At 38.2% G+C, this 19,923-nt stretch overlaps 1 protein-coding gene across 4 annotated transcripts in view; it reads right to left on the reverse strand.

Moving 5' to 3' along the window:
- LOC126377713 (NACHT and WD repeat domain-containing protein 2) overlaps positions 1 to 19,923 on the reverse strand; it is a 60,363-nt gene that overhangs the window by 22,885 nt on the left and 17,555 nt on the right. For 2 of the 4 annotated variants that reach the window (XM_050025483.1, XM_050025482.1), the window contains exons 3-4: positions 5,735 to 5,823; positions 780 to 925 (exon numbers count right to left, since the gene is read on the reverse strand). In XM_050025483.1, the coding sequence (XP_049881440.1) occupies positions 780 to 925; positions 5,735 to 5,823 (235 nt within the window). Of the gene's footprint in view, positions 1 to 779; positions 926 to 1,011; positions 1,139 to 5,734; positions 5,824 to 10,021; positions 10,092 to 19,923 lie in introns of those variants that run through there. The other 2 variants (XM_050025484.1, XM_050025485.1) reach the window with 2 other exon arrangements.

Here is a 19,923-nt window from a genome sequence, read left to right on the forward strand (position 1 = left end):
GTTTCCTCACGATGTTTTCCTTCACCGCTGAGCACGTGATAATCATTTCATGATGACAATTAATTTGAAAAACAAATATTTTATCAGCCCTATATGTTGCTATGGCAACAGCATGCACGGAAGCGCTCATCAGGTCCTCTCGTGAGCAAGTTTCAAGGCAAAGATGGGACATGGTCTGCGGAGTTGCACCACCCTCGCATCTAAGATCAGCGTCGTCTGTGAAACCCCATCAGCAGAGCTAACATGCGCAACGAGATAAAATTATCAATCGATTCAATAAATTTTGTCGAAATCGAGAACAGAACAACATGACTTTTTGGAACACAAAATAACGGGTTCTTACCGCGTTTAAAATAGGGATATGAGAGTTGCAAAGCCATGATCACGGGATGACTGATGAGATTGGAGTGGAGTAGGTAGATCCATAATTTTCTACGGGCAGACATATCTGTCTACCCTCTTTCTTTGCCGCTTGTTTATGTTTTTGATATCGGAATGTTCGGAACCATCTGAACTCGCACCAAACTCACTACGACAAACCGCACTCACTATGTCCTCACGTTTTGTCACCACATTAGGCTGTTTCAAGCTTTTTACAACACCTAATCCTCATTTTAAACGCGGTAAGAACCCGTTATTATGTGTTTTAATTATGATAATAACCGCGTGAACTTTAAACAATGACTTTTTGGGTTCACACATTATCACCAATCGGCAAAATGACCGTGACAAAATTTTATCACTTTGCGCATATTAGCCCTACTGGAGTTCGTACTCACCTGTAGCCATACTTCTGCCCCAAGAATACGACGAAGTTGGGCCCCATGGACAGTCGCTGACAGTTCTTGATCTCTCGCATGCAGAGCTCCGTGGTCATGTGGTCGTCTGTTGCCTCATCCCTCACACCCCATCTCATGTCTACCACCTGGAACGTTATACGCACTCTTAACACTTCCATATAGGATTGCCATCTCTAAAACATGTTAATCAAGACCAAAAATATTTATTTACATTTCACGACTTTACAGTGCAGAAGCGCCAATGCGCCGTGAAAATTTCAATATAAGCAATAATATAATTAAACTTAGTTCATTTATCATCTCGCAGAACCTCAGACACTCGCGACACACATACGTCCACTCACTCACAAACAGATCACACTCTGCTAATGCAACGAGTTCATTAAGCATGTGCACAGCACGGAGGAGTGGCGAGTAGGTGCGCGCCACAGTGCGCGCCGCAGACATGACCAGCAGCGGGTAAAGGTTATCTGGAAGGTTGGTACCACGGGTCATAAAATTTAAAAAATACCAATATTTCACCTCACGAGTGAACTAGGGGCAATGATATTTCTAGCGGTGCCCGTAATACAGATGTACTAAGGGTCAGTACAAGTTTCCGTGGTCCACCCAGGTGGACTTGTCAGGCGGACCCCGGATCGGGAGGGAACCAAGACAAAGAAGTGTGAAAACCCGTCGCAAGATGAACTAAGCACCCACACCTCACCGAGTTCATGACTATACTCCCAAGTATTACTTTTTATTATAAGTTTGCTTGAGTTACGTATATCTGGCACGGTTTCGCTACCTTTTTTTTGTGACTTATTGTAGATTAGCCGCAGATGGCATTAACTACTTGGCCGGACAAATGGGGAGCGCTGAAGGCTCTCACCCGATACAACGTTTAAGACAACAGGACTGAGGGTGCCCAGTTGGACGCGAACCTCGGCTCAGGGCGTCGTCTGAGAGGAAAAATATTCTACCATCACTTGAGCGTAAGGTGAAAAAACTATACTTCCGACACCACGAGCATAAGGTAACAAATATATTTATTGTTCATTGCCATTCTGTTACATAGTTCTTGCAGTAACAAAACGGCAAGCCTCATATTTTTCCTCATGCGTAGAGTTGCGTATGGCGTGTGGAGTTAGAAACATAACTCTAAGTACATAAGATCTGATAACTTTTTGACACTGCGATCGATATGATCTCGCCTTGGCTACATTTTACATGAAAATGTTTTCGGTGAGTTCTGTTGTTCTTTAAATACACAAGATAAATAATATAAAAGAATTGTGGACTGACTTCATTATTAATTTAAATTAAATTAAAGCTTTATTTTTATGTTTTAGAAATTTATTCGTAAATACCAAGATTTTTTTTAAACGCCGCGAAATTCTCCCTGTAAAAAACACATTGCGTCATGGAAAAAGATTAAATTTACCTACATCTAGACTGGTCCTACATTCTTCTAGCCCATATGTGATGTCCATCAAAATTTATAATAAACTGCCTAACAAATTAAAAGAAGAACAAAGACAAAATCTTTATTAAAAAAAAACTTCTAATTAATACATTTACTACAGCACTAGTAAATACCTTAATGATACTGATGTTACTAATTGAAAAGCTTCCTTCTCTCTTTTAAACTTCTATTTTGTTGTGCCCGAAAGGGTCTGTGATGTGAAACTTATATATAACTTACCAACTTGTACACCATCATTGTATGCTAAATAATATTGAATATTCTCTTCAACAATCCAACGGTTTCCTTCCAAAAATATATACATCATAATACTTATCCATGTTTATCAAAGGGATTAATAGCTAAGGAGGTAGATACTTACAGATATTTTTTTCTCTGAAAGCGATATCCCTGTCACCAACGTAAAAAAATGATCGGATATTTAAATTCATTTTGCGATTCTTAGAACTCTACGGAGTATCGAGATTATGAAGGGGTCAGAGAGTTATGTTAAGGGGAAGTTGTTTTTGGAAAATCTTGAAAATTATAATCATTAAAAACTTGCATTTAGATGAAAATTAATGTAATTTAATTACTTTTTATACTTACCATGACATTGGTGCTAATCCCTGTAAACACCATCTAATTTTTTACTTTAAGTTATATTTGTCATTTACTTATCCGCCGAAAAGGAAAGGGACGGGTAATCGATAAGCACAAAAAATATGGAACACACGTCAATTTTAAGTACAAATCTAAAACAACCGTCTAAAAATTTCACATTGACCAATAACCCGACAGAATTATGTTGACAGCACACGTCAAACGGTTTGCATACCAGCGAGATACCTTTTTGATTCGCCCGGGTTATTAATTCATTTACACATTCTTCCTAAAATTAAGAGCTGTCAATCATCCGTCCCTTTCCTTTTCGGCGGGTAAGTAAATGACAGGTATAACATAAAGTAAAACTAGGAGGTGTCTGCAGAAATCGGGGCCATTTTATTGTAAGGTGACTCAGCAAACTCATCAACCCTGGTATCAGGGTTATTATTGAGCCGCCATAACGACTACATATTTACCAGTAAGTATCTAGTAACCAGGACCAGGCTTTGCGTGCCTTTCGACGGGTAATCTTACTTTCGGAAAATCAGATGATCAGCCTGCAATGTTCTAACCAAACTAGGGATCACAAAGTGATTTTTGTAATTATGTCTCAACCGGAAGCCGAGCCCCAGACAGAATCTTAAGCTTAAGCTCAATCTCTGGACCAGAGAGCTTTTAACAAAAATACTAAAAATCGTATACTCAAAAGCGCTGTCCCTTAATAATGAATATTTGAACACGGATCAGTGGAATCGGAAAAGATATAATTTTTTATAGTGATCGTTTAGTCGATATTCCCGGAAAAATCTCACTAAGTAGGTAGATAGATATTAATACCATCTAGAATAAGGAATAACACTACGCATAGAACGGTAACTTTCACGCGTGCCTCTTACTTTGAAGTCGTTTGAAGTTCGAATCCAGCACAGGTCTAAACCAATGCTTGTCGAATTTGTTTTCGAGTTCATATTTGGATCATAAATGATTATCGCGTGCTCAGCGGTAGGTACATGGTCGAAGTGTTAACCATAATATTACAAGCTGTAAAACAGTACCAAAACGGATGCGGGTACACCCGCACTTTTGAGTTACAAGTTTCACGTCAAAAATAACTAGTTGGTTATTGGTTTTTGTAAATGTTTACGATTAACGTCCACATTTGTGGTTGTTCTATTCTGGGTGCAGCTAGGGCGGCGGTCGGTGGGGCTGGAAGACCAGCGGACAGCGAGGAGGGTAGCGGAGCGGTTCCGCCCTATCGTGATCAGAAATTCGAATCATTTATATTCAACGTTATTATAGAGTAGAATAGAATAACTATCATGTTTCGCCGTCCAGGAGACCTCCGCCAGGTCTTGATTTGCCTTGGCTTACCTGGAAGTCTCTAAATAGACTTCGGACTCAGGTGGGTCAAAGTAAGAACAATTTTTTCAGGTGGGGTTTCTCGGATGGCTCGGACTTAAAGTGCAAGTGCGGCACTGTTCCCCAAACGATGGAACGTCTTACATCGTGTCCTGCGTGCCCGAACACCTGCACGTCATAATCATCAATTTAAGACCCACGATCTTGTCGGTATAGCATTTTCCATTCCAGTCTATCAAAGGCCAATTCCTTGACTTCCCTATAAGACACGACGTTAACCTTTTCTTTAATCTGTTCCATGTAAGCTCTTCTTGGTCTTCCCCTTCCTGTCTTTCTTTCTATGACGTTTCTAATAAATTCGTCGTGTCTTATTAGGTGTCCAATCATCTTGCCTCTTCTGTCCTCAATAATTCCCAGAACAAAGTCACGTGACACGCATTTAAGGGAAAAAATAAACTAATCGATTTCGACAAAATTTATTGATTCGGTCAATAATTTTATCATGTTGTGCACGTTAGCTCTGATGATCGCCTGGAAGTAAGATAATCCGTGCTTCAGAAGTCATGTCAGGGGCCTTTGGCGGCTCAATAATAACCTTGACACTAGGATTGGCGAGGTTTGTAATTCACCTCACAACCCACACGAGAAAAGTTTGAATACAAAAACCAACATAATCGCTTCTGCTCTAAAACACATTCCCGCTAATCTACTGGCCACAACCGTAGATTGATCGGACGCAGATACGCCAGATGGCGAAAGTAAAAGTAACCATAGATTAATTACAAAAGAGGGACCAATCCATACAAAATTTATTTACAAACAGACTCATAAATACCGCTTAATTAAATTAAGTCTATTCACACTAAACGTGCACGTTTTCATGTTAACTACACCAAAATATGTTTTTTTTTCTGTTCGAAGTATATTATACGGTATATTGGTTTCGCTAAGTAAACGAACTCTTAGGAGATTGGTAAAGTAAAATATATTTTCTTAATTAACAGCTGTCAATCAGTAGCGAAGCCATTAAAAAAAAAGCTGTCAATCATCCGTCCTTTCCTTTTTCCTCTGACGTAATCCTACTCTAGTTGTAGTCGGCACAACATGTATTCCTCTTCGATTCATTCCTGTCAGTACTCACACCTTTCACACACAATCCATCCACACTTTCTTGAGTCGTCCCCTACCCCTATATCCATGGGTGGCCGGCGACGACGCCGTGGCGTGATGTCCCGTCACAGAAAGGGAAGAAGGGAAGTCCAGGGACAAGGGACAAGAATTTGTAGGGTGTCAAGAAGTGCGGGTGGGAAAGAGCCCCGAGCAAGTACCACTCGCATCGCCCGTGATTCGGTCCTTAGGTCCGTATGACCGAAAGGTTGGTAGGACCATGGGAAGGTGGTGGGTTACCCCTGTAACCATGCTAGTCATACTCATAACTATCCTCGTTATATGCCTTTTTTTTAAAAAAAAATACAGGTATGCCCTAAAATAAAATTAGGAGTTATAACTAGCTAATATAATTTACCTGAAACTCTAACCCATGCTTCTCTCTGCAGTAATCTTTAATTCGCGGATAACATTTCGCCATTAACGTGTTGCGTTCCATAGTTGTGTCTGTAATACAAAAAAAAAAACTGGTTAGACAATGTACCTAATGTCATCCATCACTAATTTAAGAGCCCCGCTCTTGTCGGTGTAGCATTCTCCATGCTACTTTTTAGGGAAAAATAGGACAGTGGTTTCCCTCTTTCCTTTCGGCCCGCATTATTCCGTCTGACGCGAATGGGATGGCGCCCAGAGTAGTCTATGTCAAAGGACTCCTGTCCTCTGAATAGTACTGACAGTTACTGCTGTCCTCTGTCAGGAGCCATGTTACAGTCCCTGTGACTCGCTTCTTCCGTCCTACATTGCCGTACCGATGGCTCCCATATTCGCCTCTCAACCGTTGTGGTTGAGGTTCTACGTTATATTATAAGGGTCCCTATTCCAACTCAGCCACCATCTCACTCCAGCCTACTGAAGTAAGAGGCGCCCACCGCCGCGGCAAGGACGCGCCGAACAGGAATTGCCCCAGTGGAGGGCAGAGAAGATGACTTTGTCCCTCCTGGGGCCGGGTCTTGTATGGAACCAAGACCAAATGCTACACAACCACAACTTAGGTATAAATTAACATTTATGGAACCTTTTCAGTATATTATTATATATTTTTTATTAAATTGCCTAACCTGAAGATTTAGAGAGAGTTTTAGTTTGAGAATGATGTGCCGTTCCTTCTAATTTTTTTATTTATTTTCAATACTTGCGTTGTCTCTGTGTATAGTCTATTATATATTATCACTACACAGTATAAAACAAAGTCGCTTTTTCTGTCCCTATATTCCTATGTACGCTTAAATCTTTGAAAATACGCAACGGATTTTGATGAGGTTTTTTGTGTGATGCTCTGTCGCGGAGCCACCACCTCCAATTCAGTTGAAAACGATATAGATTACTGTACGTACCATGTACATAGTGTACGTGAAAAGATTTTATGTGTACGTGCTATAATTAGAAAGAAAACAACAAATTAAAGTGGCTTCGCTGGAGAGCATACTCCCCAGCGGAGCCACTCAGTTTGCATACTTCGAGATGTTTTCTTCCTGTAAATTGAAGTATAGTTTGATGTACGTACTACGTACATAGTGTACGTGAAAAGATTTTATGTGTACGTGCTATAATTAGAAAGAAAACAACAAATTAAAGTGGCTTCGCTGGAGAGCATACTCCCCAGCGGAGCCACTCAGTTTGCATACTTCGAGATGTTTTCTTCCTGTAAATTGAAGTATAGTTTGATGTACGTACTACGTACATAGTGTACGTGAAAAGATTTTATGTGTACGTGCTATAATTAGAAAGAAAACAACAAATTAAAGTGGCTTCGCTGGAGAGCATACTCCCCAGCGGAGCCACTCAGTTTGCATACTTCGAGATGTTTTCTTCCTGTAAATTGTAGTATAGTTTTATGTACGTACCACGTACATAGTGTACGTGAAAAGATTTTATGTGTACGTGCTATAATTAGAAAGAAAACAACAAATTAAAGTGTATATGACGGCATGAACAAAACGTGAAGCGCTGAAGATTTTAAGAAACAATCTCCTTGCGAGAACTTTTTATCTATGCACAAACTACTAAGAGAACCTATTTCAGACGAACGTCTCTCATACAAAACAAAGAGCCTCAGAATTTAGAGTATGACACTTGATTTGACATATAAAATTATATTGCCACACGCAAAAATAATTGTGGGGTTGCCATAGTAATGATATGGCACGGCGTGGCAGTAGTGATAGCTTTAAATTATTTAGATTACTTTAAATTTTGATGACGAGGTTTATAAAAAAAAGACTGCAGTTTACTTGTATAACATTTTATTTTTTAATTTTGTTTTATATTTTATGGATTTTTTTTCTGAAATAGAGCTTTATTATTATTATTTTAAATATGCCTTTTTGCATTAATGGCAAACTTTCCTCTAAACTCTCTAATCTAGAGACATCTGTACCCTTTAATATTTTGTTTATAATAACACTGCTAATCTTGAGAGACCCGGAAAGCTTTTAATAAAAATGTCTTTGTGCAATCCGCATGGCAAACACAATTGTTCCCAGTAGTCCTAAGCCTTCGCAAATTGTCATCACACAAACACTGTAACTTCTGCACTTCTAGAGTTCTTCCTAGCTCACTTTTAGGAAACTGGTGAAATATAGCGTCTTTTCGTCTTTTCGCTTACTTATCTTACACTCATACTGTATGGATATTACAGTTTTCTAGTTGAGAGGCTAACTACGGAATTTATTCAACGCAAATTTCACTCGATCACTTACATTTATAAAACTACAATGAAACAATGATTGATTTTGGATTTTGTTTGGTTAGGACGCCGGGCGGGCAGCGCTTGCCCTTGTGTCTATGTTTATATCCTAACCTAAGATTGTCCCAAGATGGCGGAAGATCGCAGAGGGGTGAAATGAAGTAGGAGAGGGGTGAAGTAGCCGTCATTTTCTAAACTCGGTACATTTGCGCTATGGTACAATTTTTTTGTATGAACATTTCCGGCCGTGTATCTATGACAGATTTGACATAAAATTAAATGTCAGTGCCGTACCGATCCGTCACCAAACCTTGTCATCAAAATTTAAAGTAATCTAAATAATTTAAAGCTATCACTACTGCCACGCCGTGCCATATCATTACTATGGCAACCCCACAATTATTTTTGCGTGTGGCAATATAATTTTATATGTCAAATCAAGTGTCATACTCTAAATTCTGAGGCTCTTTGTTTTGTATGAGAGACGTTCGTCTGAAATAGGTTCTCTTAGTAGTTTGTGCATAGATAAAAAGTTCTCGCAAGGAGATTGTTTCTTAAAATCTTCAGCGCTTCACGTTTTGTTCATGCCGTCATATACACTTTAATTTGTTGTTTTCTTTCTAATTATAGCACGTACACATAAAATCTTTTCACGTACACTATGTACGTAGTACGTACATCAAACTATACTTCAATTTACAGGAAGAAAACATCTCGAAGTATGCAAACTGAGTGGCTCCGCTGGGGAGTATGCTCTCCAGCGAAGCCACTTTAATTTGTTGTTTTCTTTCTAATTATAGCACGTACACATAAAATCTTTTCACGTACACTATGTACGTAGTACGTACATCAAACTATACTTCAATTTACAGGAAGAAAACATCTCGAAGTATGCAAACTGAGTGGCTCCGCTGGGGAGTATGCTCTCCAGCGAAGCCACTTTAATTTGTTGTTTTCTTTCTAATTATAGCACGTACACATAAAATCTTTTCACGTACACTATGTACATGGTACGTACAGTAATCTATATCGTTTTCAACTGAATTGGAGGTGGTGGCTCCGCGACAGAGCATCACACGGTTTTTTTAATAGATAGGGTGATTCAAGAGGAAGGTTTATATGTATAACAACATCCATTAAATAGTGGAAAAATACTGTTATTTTTGAGGTTTTTAATGTGCCAGTCATCCATCCTTTTCCTTTTCGGCGGATAAGAAAATGACGGGTATAACATAAAATTAGCAGGTGTCTGCAGGAATCGGGGCCAGCACGTATCTAACTAAACTAAACAGTTTAGCTTAGTCGATCGATTCCAATCAGCGATCCCTAGTCTAGGTCGTCATCACGTTAGCAAATAGATTTACATTCACAAAGTCAAATAGTCCGCGCCAGTCGAGTTTGCCCTTTTAAAAGACTATGACATTTCAAGCCTGGTTATTACAAGGTTAATACCCTGACACCAGGGTTGATGAGGTCGGGCATTCATCTCACAACCCACACGAAAGAAGAAGTTAAGGTTAATCACTATTTACCCGGCTGCGGCGTAGCAAAATGGAGGGTTATGTGTTTGGCCGCTATCAATGTATGTGAGTGTATGGTCAGTTCGCCGTTGACGTAGGTTTCACAAACCATACAAACACCCTTGATTGTTGATTAATTGATGGATGACGAATTCACGATATATTTATTGACTAGCGACCCGCCCCGGTTTCGCTCGGGTTCAATGCTGAGGAAAAATGAAATTATTTACGACATCACATTAAAAATTGTATGGAGCGTTCTACAATTTTCAAGGTAGAAAGTTAAAAATTGGTACTTATGCGGACTATTTCTGACTAACAAAAAATCGAGCATCATTTTTTTTTGGAAATCTGCCCCTAACCCCTTCAAAGAGGGGGTGAAATATTATGTGGGACTTTTCGTAGTATTCAAGGTAGGGAGCTAAAAATGGGTACTTACATAGCATTTAAAGGGAGCGAAGCCGCGGGAAAAAGCTTGTTATTAAATTTTTTGACTTTAAATAGAAAGTAGTAATTAAGAGCGCTCGCCATTTGTCTGGCCAAGTAGTTAATGCCATTTGCGGCAGATCTACAATGAGTCAAAACAAAAAAGTTACAAACATCGACCTTTACTACATTGCCTTTTACTGCATATTTGGTGCAATGCCTTTATTGGCGGCCTTATCGCCTCTAAAGACTCCTTCCAGACAACCGTAACAAACTAAATTACTCTAAAAGGGGTAGTTTTATCTACTAAAGTAACTGCGGTAGTAGTGACGTGTCGCGTGACAGTCACCGACACGCAACGGTGGCCATCTTGTTGGGGGCAATAGTGTTGCCAGCGTTAGGCGCTATTCACATTGTATGGAGACTTTTTGGCGGGAACGCGAACTATAATGGTTGCTTTCTTCATTGAATAATCTAAATAATTAATACGACATGATGTTTTGTGGTTAATAATCGCATTAAGTTAGTTGGAAAACTTTCGTGATAGTGTTATTATATCGGCCTCCGTGGTCTAGTGGTTAGAGCGTTAGGCTCACGATCTGGAGGTCCGGGTTCGATTCCCGATGGGGACACTGTCGAAACCACTTTGTAAGACTGTCCTTTGTTTGGTAAGGACTTTTCAGGCTTGAATCACCTGATTGTCCAAAAAGTAAAATGATCCCTGCTTCGGAAGGCACGTTAAGCCGTTGGTCCCGGTTACTACTTACTGATGTAAGTAAGTAGTCGTTACATGAGCCATGTCAGGGGCTTTTGGCGGCGCAATAGTAACCCTGACACCAGGGTTGATGAGGTTGGTACTACTTGGTACTCCTACAACTCACACGATAGAAGAAGATGTTTTCCTTTCTTTTTTTTTAAGTCCAGTTTGTATTACATATAAATACAATGATATTCCAATTGCAGACGGTGGAAGAAAAGTGAAAAATAAAGAGAATTTATGTGACTTATTCAAAGAAACAGTTTTTTATGAGCTCGCTGACAGAAGCAGTTGTTAAGTTAGCCTAGCAAAGAACGAAGCCTAAATCATTTAATAATCGTTTTCATTAAGTCGGTATGCATCGCTCCTTCAACAGCGATAAACTGATAGGTTCTGGTTTGAAAGTAGGGCAGTGATGGGTAGGGTGATAGAAAATTAAATGGAAGGCGTCTTACTTTTAAATACCGTAAGGTAACATTTTCTTTAAGTACTTACTGACAGCTTTCATTCTAACTTTACTGTTGTACAGTGCTTTTATAGACTATTACAATCTTTTCATGAATGATTCTTGATTACTTTATATGGAGTCGATATAATAATGGCAGGAGGGAAACCACTGCCATATTTTCCCCTAAAAAAGTAGCATGGAACTGCTGCACCGACAAGAGCGTGGCTCTTAAATTGATGATGATGATGATAATAATGGCAAATAATTGAAAATTTAATTAAATTGAAAATAAAGTTGATATTTACGTACATAAGAGTTTGTACTGAATGTTTTAAGAGCAAAATACTTTTCGATCCTGTCAAAAAAATAATTTGGTGAGGGCGACACATAAGAGCTTTTAAATTGGCAACGACGATATTGGCCCCGGTTCCTGGAGACACAGCCTAATTTTATTTTAAGTTATATCCGTCATTTTCATATCCGTCGAAAAGGAAAGGGACGGATGATTCACAGCTCTTAATTTTAGGAAGAATGAGTAAATGAATGTGTCGGGTTATTGACTGATGTAAAATTTTTAGACGGTTGGTTTAGATTTGTGCTTAAAATTGACGTGTGTTCCATAAATTTTATGCTTGTCGATTACCCGTCCCTTTCCTTTTCGGCGGTTAAGAAAATGACAGATATAACTTAAAATAAAATCAGATGGTATTTACAGGAATTAGCACCATTGGTGCTATTTTTGACGTTCAAAAAGCGCTAAATATGTAAGCCAATTTTGAAGAATAAATATTTTTGAATTTTTGATTTTTTTTTTTCGTGACGCCTTTCTTTAACACTTCAACAAACTGTAATAAGTCATTCGCAGTTTTCACGATATGTTTGTGACCTGGTTCTTAACTTGAGTCTATGCCAGGCAAAATCTGCATTAGGACTGTATTGCGGAGCAAGTAGCTTTGTGTATTTTGCTGCAAATTATAGTGCACCAACCCCGCCGGCGTGGTCGATCACATTGTAGACTTTTCGCAAATGGCATTTAGTTGATTTTTTTTCCACTAACCCGTGCTTAAGGAACTTTAGAACTCACAAAGAAATAATAAAATAGAAAAAAGAATCTGACTCGGACGGGACTTGAACCCACAGCTCTTGTCAAGCCGGGACGAGCGTGTTAACCATTACACCACCGGGTCCTCCTCCTGTCTATGCGAAATTCTTCCTATCATTATCGTTATTAAGCCGATGCCAGCGCCATCTCTCTAGAACTATCTATATCTATAACAGCCTATATACGTCCCACTGCTGGGCACAGGCCTCCCTCTATCAACCGGAGGGGGTATGGAGCATACTCCACCACGCTGCTCCAATGCGGGTTGGTGGAGGTGTTTTCACGGCTAATAGCCGGGACCAACGGCTTAACGTGCCCTCCGAAGCACGGAATCATCTTACTTTTTCGGACATTCAGGTGATGCAAGCCTGAAAAGTCCTTACCAAACAAAGGACAGTCTCACAAAGTGATTTCGACAATGTCCCCATCGGGAATCGAACCCGGACCTCCAGATCGTGAGCCTAACGCTCTAACCACTAGACCACGGAGATAGAACATCGAGTACTAATATTACTTTGACCTATAAATTCGCTGCTGACGTCGCTAACTGACGTATCTGACATTTTTGGCGAATCTGATTTGCATCTTTTGCTACTGTAATAAGATACAAATTATTTTAGCAAAGAATTGCAGATACACCAGTTTGCAAAATCAGCCACTAATTACTTGGCCAAAGATAATAAGGAGGTGGAGGACGTCTTGAAATTATATTTGTACAAAATTTTCCTATACCCAAAGGTTGCCTGGACGAAATTGCTGCATGTGCAATAAGGCCACCTGTTGTTCCTTACTGTATCTGTAGTCCTTATTTCTATATCTTGTGTCCATTGTGCTAGATAATGTATTTTATTTATTTAAATAAAAGGACTTCGCTCACAAGTCGCGGCGTGAACCACGACCCTGGTATTCTGTGGACTCTGCTAGCTTACGCGATAGACGGTACACATTCAGAATGAGATTTTTGTATGAAGTGTCGGGTGTGTGCTTGTATATAATTATTTAAAAAAAGTACATTCTTAGTTTCAACATTTTTGTATACAGTTTTGTATGACTTGAACAAATGGGGATTGCTGAAGGCTCTCACCCGGTACAACGTTTAAGACAACAGGCCTGAGGGTGCCCAGTTGGGCGCGAACCTCGGCTCAGGGCGTCGTCTGAGAGGAAAAATATTTGAAAGACTTAATCTACCCTAGTGGGTCGATAGCGATAAGCGCTGATTGAGGGAAATCATCGACCATGACGGCGGAGTCGGTATCGAGATCCTGAAGTGTTTGGTGTCGCGAGCTGATTGGCCGCCTCTATGGCTAGAGTAATCGGGTCGTCGGGATCGTATATTACTTTTGTATCTAGTATCTGCGGTGTTTTTGTATGTAATCCGGCGATGTCTCCCACACGACTTTCCGGAACAAGTTGCGCTCGTTAAAAATCCGTCTCGAACCTACGTAAATTAAATTCGGTAGCAATCACCCACTATCTGATAATGGATATTAATTAAAACTTGTTCAAGGACCGCTCGCCACACCACGCCGCGACACAGGGGTGGACTCAGGCACACTCGTTTTGCACTGACACTGGTGCTAATTCCTGCAGACGCCGTCTAATTTTATTTTAAGTTATACCTGTCATTTTTTTATCCACCGAAAGGGAAAGGGACGGGTAATCGACAAGCATAAAATTTATGGAACACACGTCGATTTTAAGCACAAATCTAAAACAACCGTCTAAAAATTCTACATGTTGCACACGTCAAACGGTTTGCATACCAGCAAGATACCTTTTTGATTCGTCCGGGTTATTCATTAATTTACTCATTCTTCCTAAAATTAAGAGCTGTCAATCATCCGTCCCTTTCCTTTTCGGCGGATAAGAAAATGACAGGTATAACTTAAAGTAAAATTAGGAGGTGTCTGCAGGAATCTGGGCCACTGTACATTGACGTTATCGTACACGCGCAACTGTGTGTGTAACGTCTGACGGCTGCCAATTACAATACCTAATTTAACCATCATTACTTAGGTAGGTAGTACTACTACGCAAGGTTTTGTAAACATTATTACAAATAAATATTAATAAACGAGTTTTAAAGATTCACAACATAAATAAAAACTTAGGCACTACACTTCACTTACACAAATGAACACTGAACTAATTAATAGCACTCTCATTATTTTAACATCGTTGCCGATTCCTGCAGATGCTATCATACACCTAAAATCTTAGAAAACCTAATTCTATTTTATTTTAGCAAATAAGTGTAATTCTGGCATTCTGGTTGTCTAAAATAAAAAATAAATATTTAGACCATTTTTGACACGCGTAAGTTTATTAGGAAAGCTAGAAGGAAAGAGAGGAAGGGGAAGACCAAGAAGAGCTTACATGGAACAGATTAAAGAAAAGGTTAACGTCGTGTCTTATAGGGAAGTCAAGGAATTGGCCTTTGATACACTGGAATGGAAAAGGCTACACCGACAAGAGCGTGGCTCTTAAATTGATGATGATGATGTAAGTTTATTAGATAGTCTATGGTCAACTGTCGTCAGGCATTTTTTACGCTTTAAGCGCTTAAACTATAGTTACAATTTATTAGCATTATTTTGATAACAAAACACTAAGAAAATGTAAGTAAGTAGGTAAATGTTACTGTCAGATCAAATTTCGAATTCTGATTCGAATTTTTTTAAAGAACGTCGGCGTCCAATTTAAAAATTCGAACGTACAAAAAGCCCAAAGTTTAACATTCAAAATTACCTATAAAATGCTAGAAATAGAAGCCAGTCTAAGATGATTAAAAACCAACTTTATTTTATTTTTCGAATTATTTTCGAATTTTAATTACGAATTAAGTAGTATGAATACGACGTTTGAGCGCTTTTATTGATGACGTCACAGGACATTATTTCCATAAAAAATCCAAAGAAAACTTCTGTTTTGACGTTTCGTAAAATGTATCTCATTTGACTCATTTTATACCTTTTTCAAGATTGGAAGACTTTGCCATTTACGGCAAATCTATTATAATAAGTCTCGTCAAAAATGTATTGCAGTTATGGCGTACTATAATAATTCATAATTTTCTTTATTTATTTTATTCCCAAAACCAGCCCTGTCACTCCCTCGAACGTTTCAGTTTAAATTGTTCTTATACACGTAATGTTTTTGGTAAATCGATATGGTGCCAACATAATTCGTAGATCAAAGTTTTCGTAAAGAGACTTTATGAGCATTAATTATCCTTTGATCATCGGCAGAACTCATGTTATGTGTAAGTACTACCACACCCTGGACACTTCATATATCCGATCTGTAATTTACGATCCCGACGACCCGATTAGGTACTCTAGCCATAGAGGCGCAGTCAATCAGCACGCGACACCAAACACTTCAGGACCCCGATACCGACCCCACCGGCGTGGTCGACGATTTCCCTCAATCAGCGCTAATCGCTATCGACCCTCTAGGGTCGATTAATTCTTTCAAATATTTTTCCTCCCAGACGACGCCCTGAGCCGAGGTTCACGCCCAACTAGGCACCCTAAGGCCTGTTTTCTTAAACGTTGTACCGGATGAGAGTCTTTAGCGCTCTCTATTTGTCCGGCCAAGTAGTTAATGCCATCTAGGGCAAAAAATAAAATGGACATACTGAACAGGAGTCTAGACACTGAAGCCTCCAAATTGTTGGCTAGCTATGGTACTACAAATTAAATTAAACTCGTGCAGTATATAAAGTGAGAATACTATGGAAGGATAATGAATGGGACGTAAGACAGTATATAAAAATTAAGCAAAATTAAAAATTTTGGAAAAACCCACGACGGTAAAAATATCATCGAAAAAGAATAAAATAACTCAAAACCCCCGACTTAACCCAATTATTATGTAACGAAATATTATATTAGACTTAAAAATACTTTCTAAAAAAGAGTTGATATCTCGAGACATCGGTAATAGATATACTTAAGTACCTAAACAATGAATATGGATGTTTACAGTTTTTTCCTAACGGGTCTGTTTCTCGAAGATATACTTAAATGTAGCGATAATAATTTTACCATAATACATAACCGAGGAATATCCGTCGGGGGCTGCCTTTTCTATATGAAATTTCAACAGAAATTTAATCATACTCATAAGTGTATTTTATGTCGTCGTTAAACATCTACAATTCTTCAATAATTGTATTCACGTCACTAGAAAAACTTTAGCTGGGTTAATGGCAGCCCCCGACGGATATTCCTCGGTTATGTATTATGGTAAAATTATTATCGCTACATTTAAGTATATCTTCGAGAAACAGACCCGTTAGGAAAAAACTGTAAACATCCATATTCATTGTTTAGGTACTTAAGTATATCTATTACCGATGTCTCGAGATATCAACTCTTTTTTAGAAAGTATTTTTAAGTCTAATATAATATTTCGTTACATAATAATTGGGTTAAGTCGGGGGTTTTGAGTTATTTTATTCTTTTTCGATGATATTTTTACCGTCGTGGGTTTTTCCAAAATTTTTAATTTTGCTTAATTTTATTTCAGACTTTTTAGAGAGCATATACGAATTATAATCTATATAATGTGTAGATAAGATCTCGCAAAACAATAAGTGTGATTCATCCTACCACATAATATTAAGTCCCTTATTATATATTATACAGTTGCTTTCTGTTTAAAGTTACCTCTATAACACTCATCTGAGAACATGTACCAATCACCCACGAACTCATTCCTGAAATCCGCATTGAAATCAGACAATACGTTTTAATTTTAATAATATTGCAATATAAACGTTTCACACTAATATAGCAGCGCCTCCTAGTGAGTTAATATCATAAGACTTATCTTAGACCATGCACCATTCAACTACGAACCCATTGCTGAAAACCGCATTGAAATTGGACAATTCGTTTTAATATTATTGCAATACTATTTTTCACTAATATTGTAGCACCCTCTAGAAAGACGTAATTTTTATATTATTTGGGAACATGCAATAAGCTACCACGTACACATTGCCGAAAACAGAATTTATTGTAATCGGACATTTCGTTTTGATTATATTGCAACATTGTTTTGCACTAATATTGTGGCACCCCCTAGTGAGTTACAGCCATGACACCTGTCTAAGAACATGAACTCATCAAACACAATCCCGTTATTGAAAACCGTCTCAAAATCGGATCATTAGTTTAAAAGATAGGTGGTAACATTACTTTGCACAAACGCACACACAAACATCTCTCACCCTAAACGCATATACCTGCTCCGTTCCGTCGTGGGTAATAAATGTAATTAAAATTATACTAACCGTAATTAACAACACTTTGCTTTACTTAATACATAACATAAATAAACTGCCTATATACGTCCCACTGCTGGGCACAGGCCTCCCCTCAATCAACCGGAGGGGGTATAGAGCATACTCCACCACGCTGCTCCACTGCGGGTTGGTGGAGGTATTTTTACGGCTAATAGCCGGGACCAACGGCTTAACGTGCCCTCCGAAGCACGGAATCATCTTACTTTTTCGGACAATCAGGTGATTCAAGCCTGAAAAGTCCTTACCAAACAAAGGATAGTCTCACAAAGTGATTTCGACAATGTCCCCATTGGGAATCGAACCCGGACCACCAGATCGTGAGCCTAACGCTCTAACCACTAGACCACGGAGGCTGTTTACTTAATACTACCTGATTATTGAGTGATGGGTTCAAGTTTATGAATTAAATGAGGATTAATTGGATGAATTTGATTCACTTGACCACACAATCCACGTGCCACTTATAGTCGATCTTGATTTTTCTTTAATCTTCGCCAATCACTTCGTATTATCTACAATTTATTGATTGTGATCTTCTCTGAAATCTGGCTCGAAGGACCATGAATATGCCTGATATGCCTTTTTACTGATTTTTAAGGGATTTAGGTAGCAATGAAACAGCACCGTGTTCGACGTAATTACGTGTAATCAATGGAACCGAAAAAAAAACGCCTGTCAGAAACAATTAACTAATAAAAACTATTGCAAATAAATTGCTATTATAAATTGAAGAGGCGTTTCGAATAATATTGACTCTAAACTCTAATATTGTGGCGCCCCCTAGTGAGTTACAGACATGACACCTGTCTAATAACATGAACTTATCAAACACAAACCCGTTATTGAAAACCGCATCAAAATCGGATTATTAGTTTAGAAGATAATTAATAACATTTCTTTGCACAAACGCACACACAAACATCTCTCACCCTAAACGCATATACCTGCTCCGTTCCGTCGTGGGTAAAAAGTAAGAAAGGGAGTCTATGGTGCGATGTTGGTCGGGTTAGAGGATTTTGTAAAAATATAAGGAATAAATCTATATAAGGGATTTCTATATCCCACATATATACATAGTTAAAAAAATTAAAAAAAAATAATTCCTAATTGAGAAAAGTTTTTACACACTGCAAGAGTTTTTCTTACATGACAAATAGACAGTAAGTGATGTAGTTTTTGTTGATATTAATAGTTTCTAAGATTTTCATAGTTATTTTTAGATTAAGTTTGTTTAATGTTAAGTACTTATTATTATTATTATTTATTTTATTTTTTTTATTTCTGTCCTAATGTAATTTCTTAATATTTTTGTTTGTTTTTGCTATACCCTCCCGGGTCCATATGTGATACTATAATATCTCTAACAACTGTTTACCATATGGTGTGCAATAAATACTTTGACTTTGACTTTGACTTTGACTTTTAGTTATGAAGTATAACTAGGTAGATTTTACCATTAGTGAAATATCCAATGACGCTTTGCAGCCGACAAACTTCCGACGCTCAAAGTTTAACTACCACAGGTAAAACTAATTCCGGGCACAAGTTGTTAAACCCCCTGAGAGAGCTTAAGCTTTCAGTACATACAGGGTGTTAGTGACGTCGTAAAGAATACTGAGGGGGATGATTCAAACCATAATTCTGAGTTGATATCAAGTGGATTTTTTTATCAAACAAGAAACATTTATTGAGAAGCTGTGTAGGTACATACATGCAGGTGTCAAACATTATGAAATTGTCTCAACAGCATGTCCATGTCGGACGTACAATATTACAAATAATGTCAGTATTAAGCATCAAGGAATTAAGTAAGTACCTAATAATTAGTCACATTTTTAACCATTTGTCAATTTTAAATATCATTGTTGTTGAAAATATTCATTCCAATCATAAAATTCCATATCAACTAGCCAATTTTTTAGACGTTTTTTAAATGTCTTACCCTCTAACAATTTGATTTCGGTGGGTAAGTGATTGAAAATCACAAAAGTATAGTAGTATTAAAGTTTAATAGTTAGTGATTATTTAGAAGATATGAATGCATGGAATTAACTGTCTGAGAAGTGATATTAGGCAGCTAAATTACTCAATTGTATAAAAATATCTTATGTTTATTTTATTTTTTAAAGAACGTCTAGGGCCCTGTGCCGAGGTTTTCTTGCAGCTTCTTTTCCCCGGCTTACAGGTTGTGAGAAGCTGCAGTAGTTTTAGGCGGATGAGACGTTCGTTATGTAAAAATTGACGATTCAAAGTGTAACTATGTTACCTACTGAATAAAGATATTTTTGAATTTG

The sequence above is a fragment of the Pectinophora gossypiella genome, chromosome 24, assembly GCF_024362695.1.
Source record: "Pectinophora gossypiella chromosome 24, ilPecGoss1.1, whole genome shotgun sequence".
Lineage (NCBI taxonomy): Eukaryota > Metazoa > Arthropoda > Insecta > Lepidoptera > Gelechiidae > Pectinophora > Pectinophora gossypiella.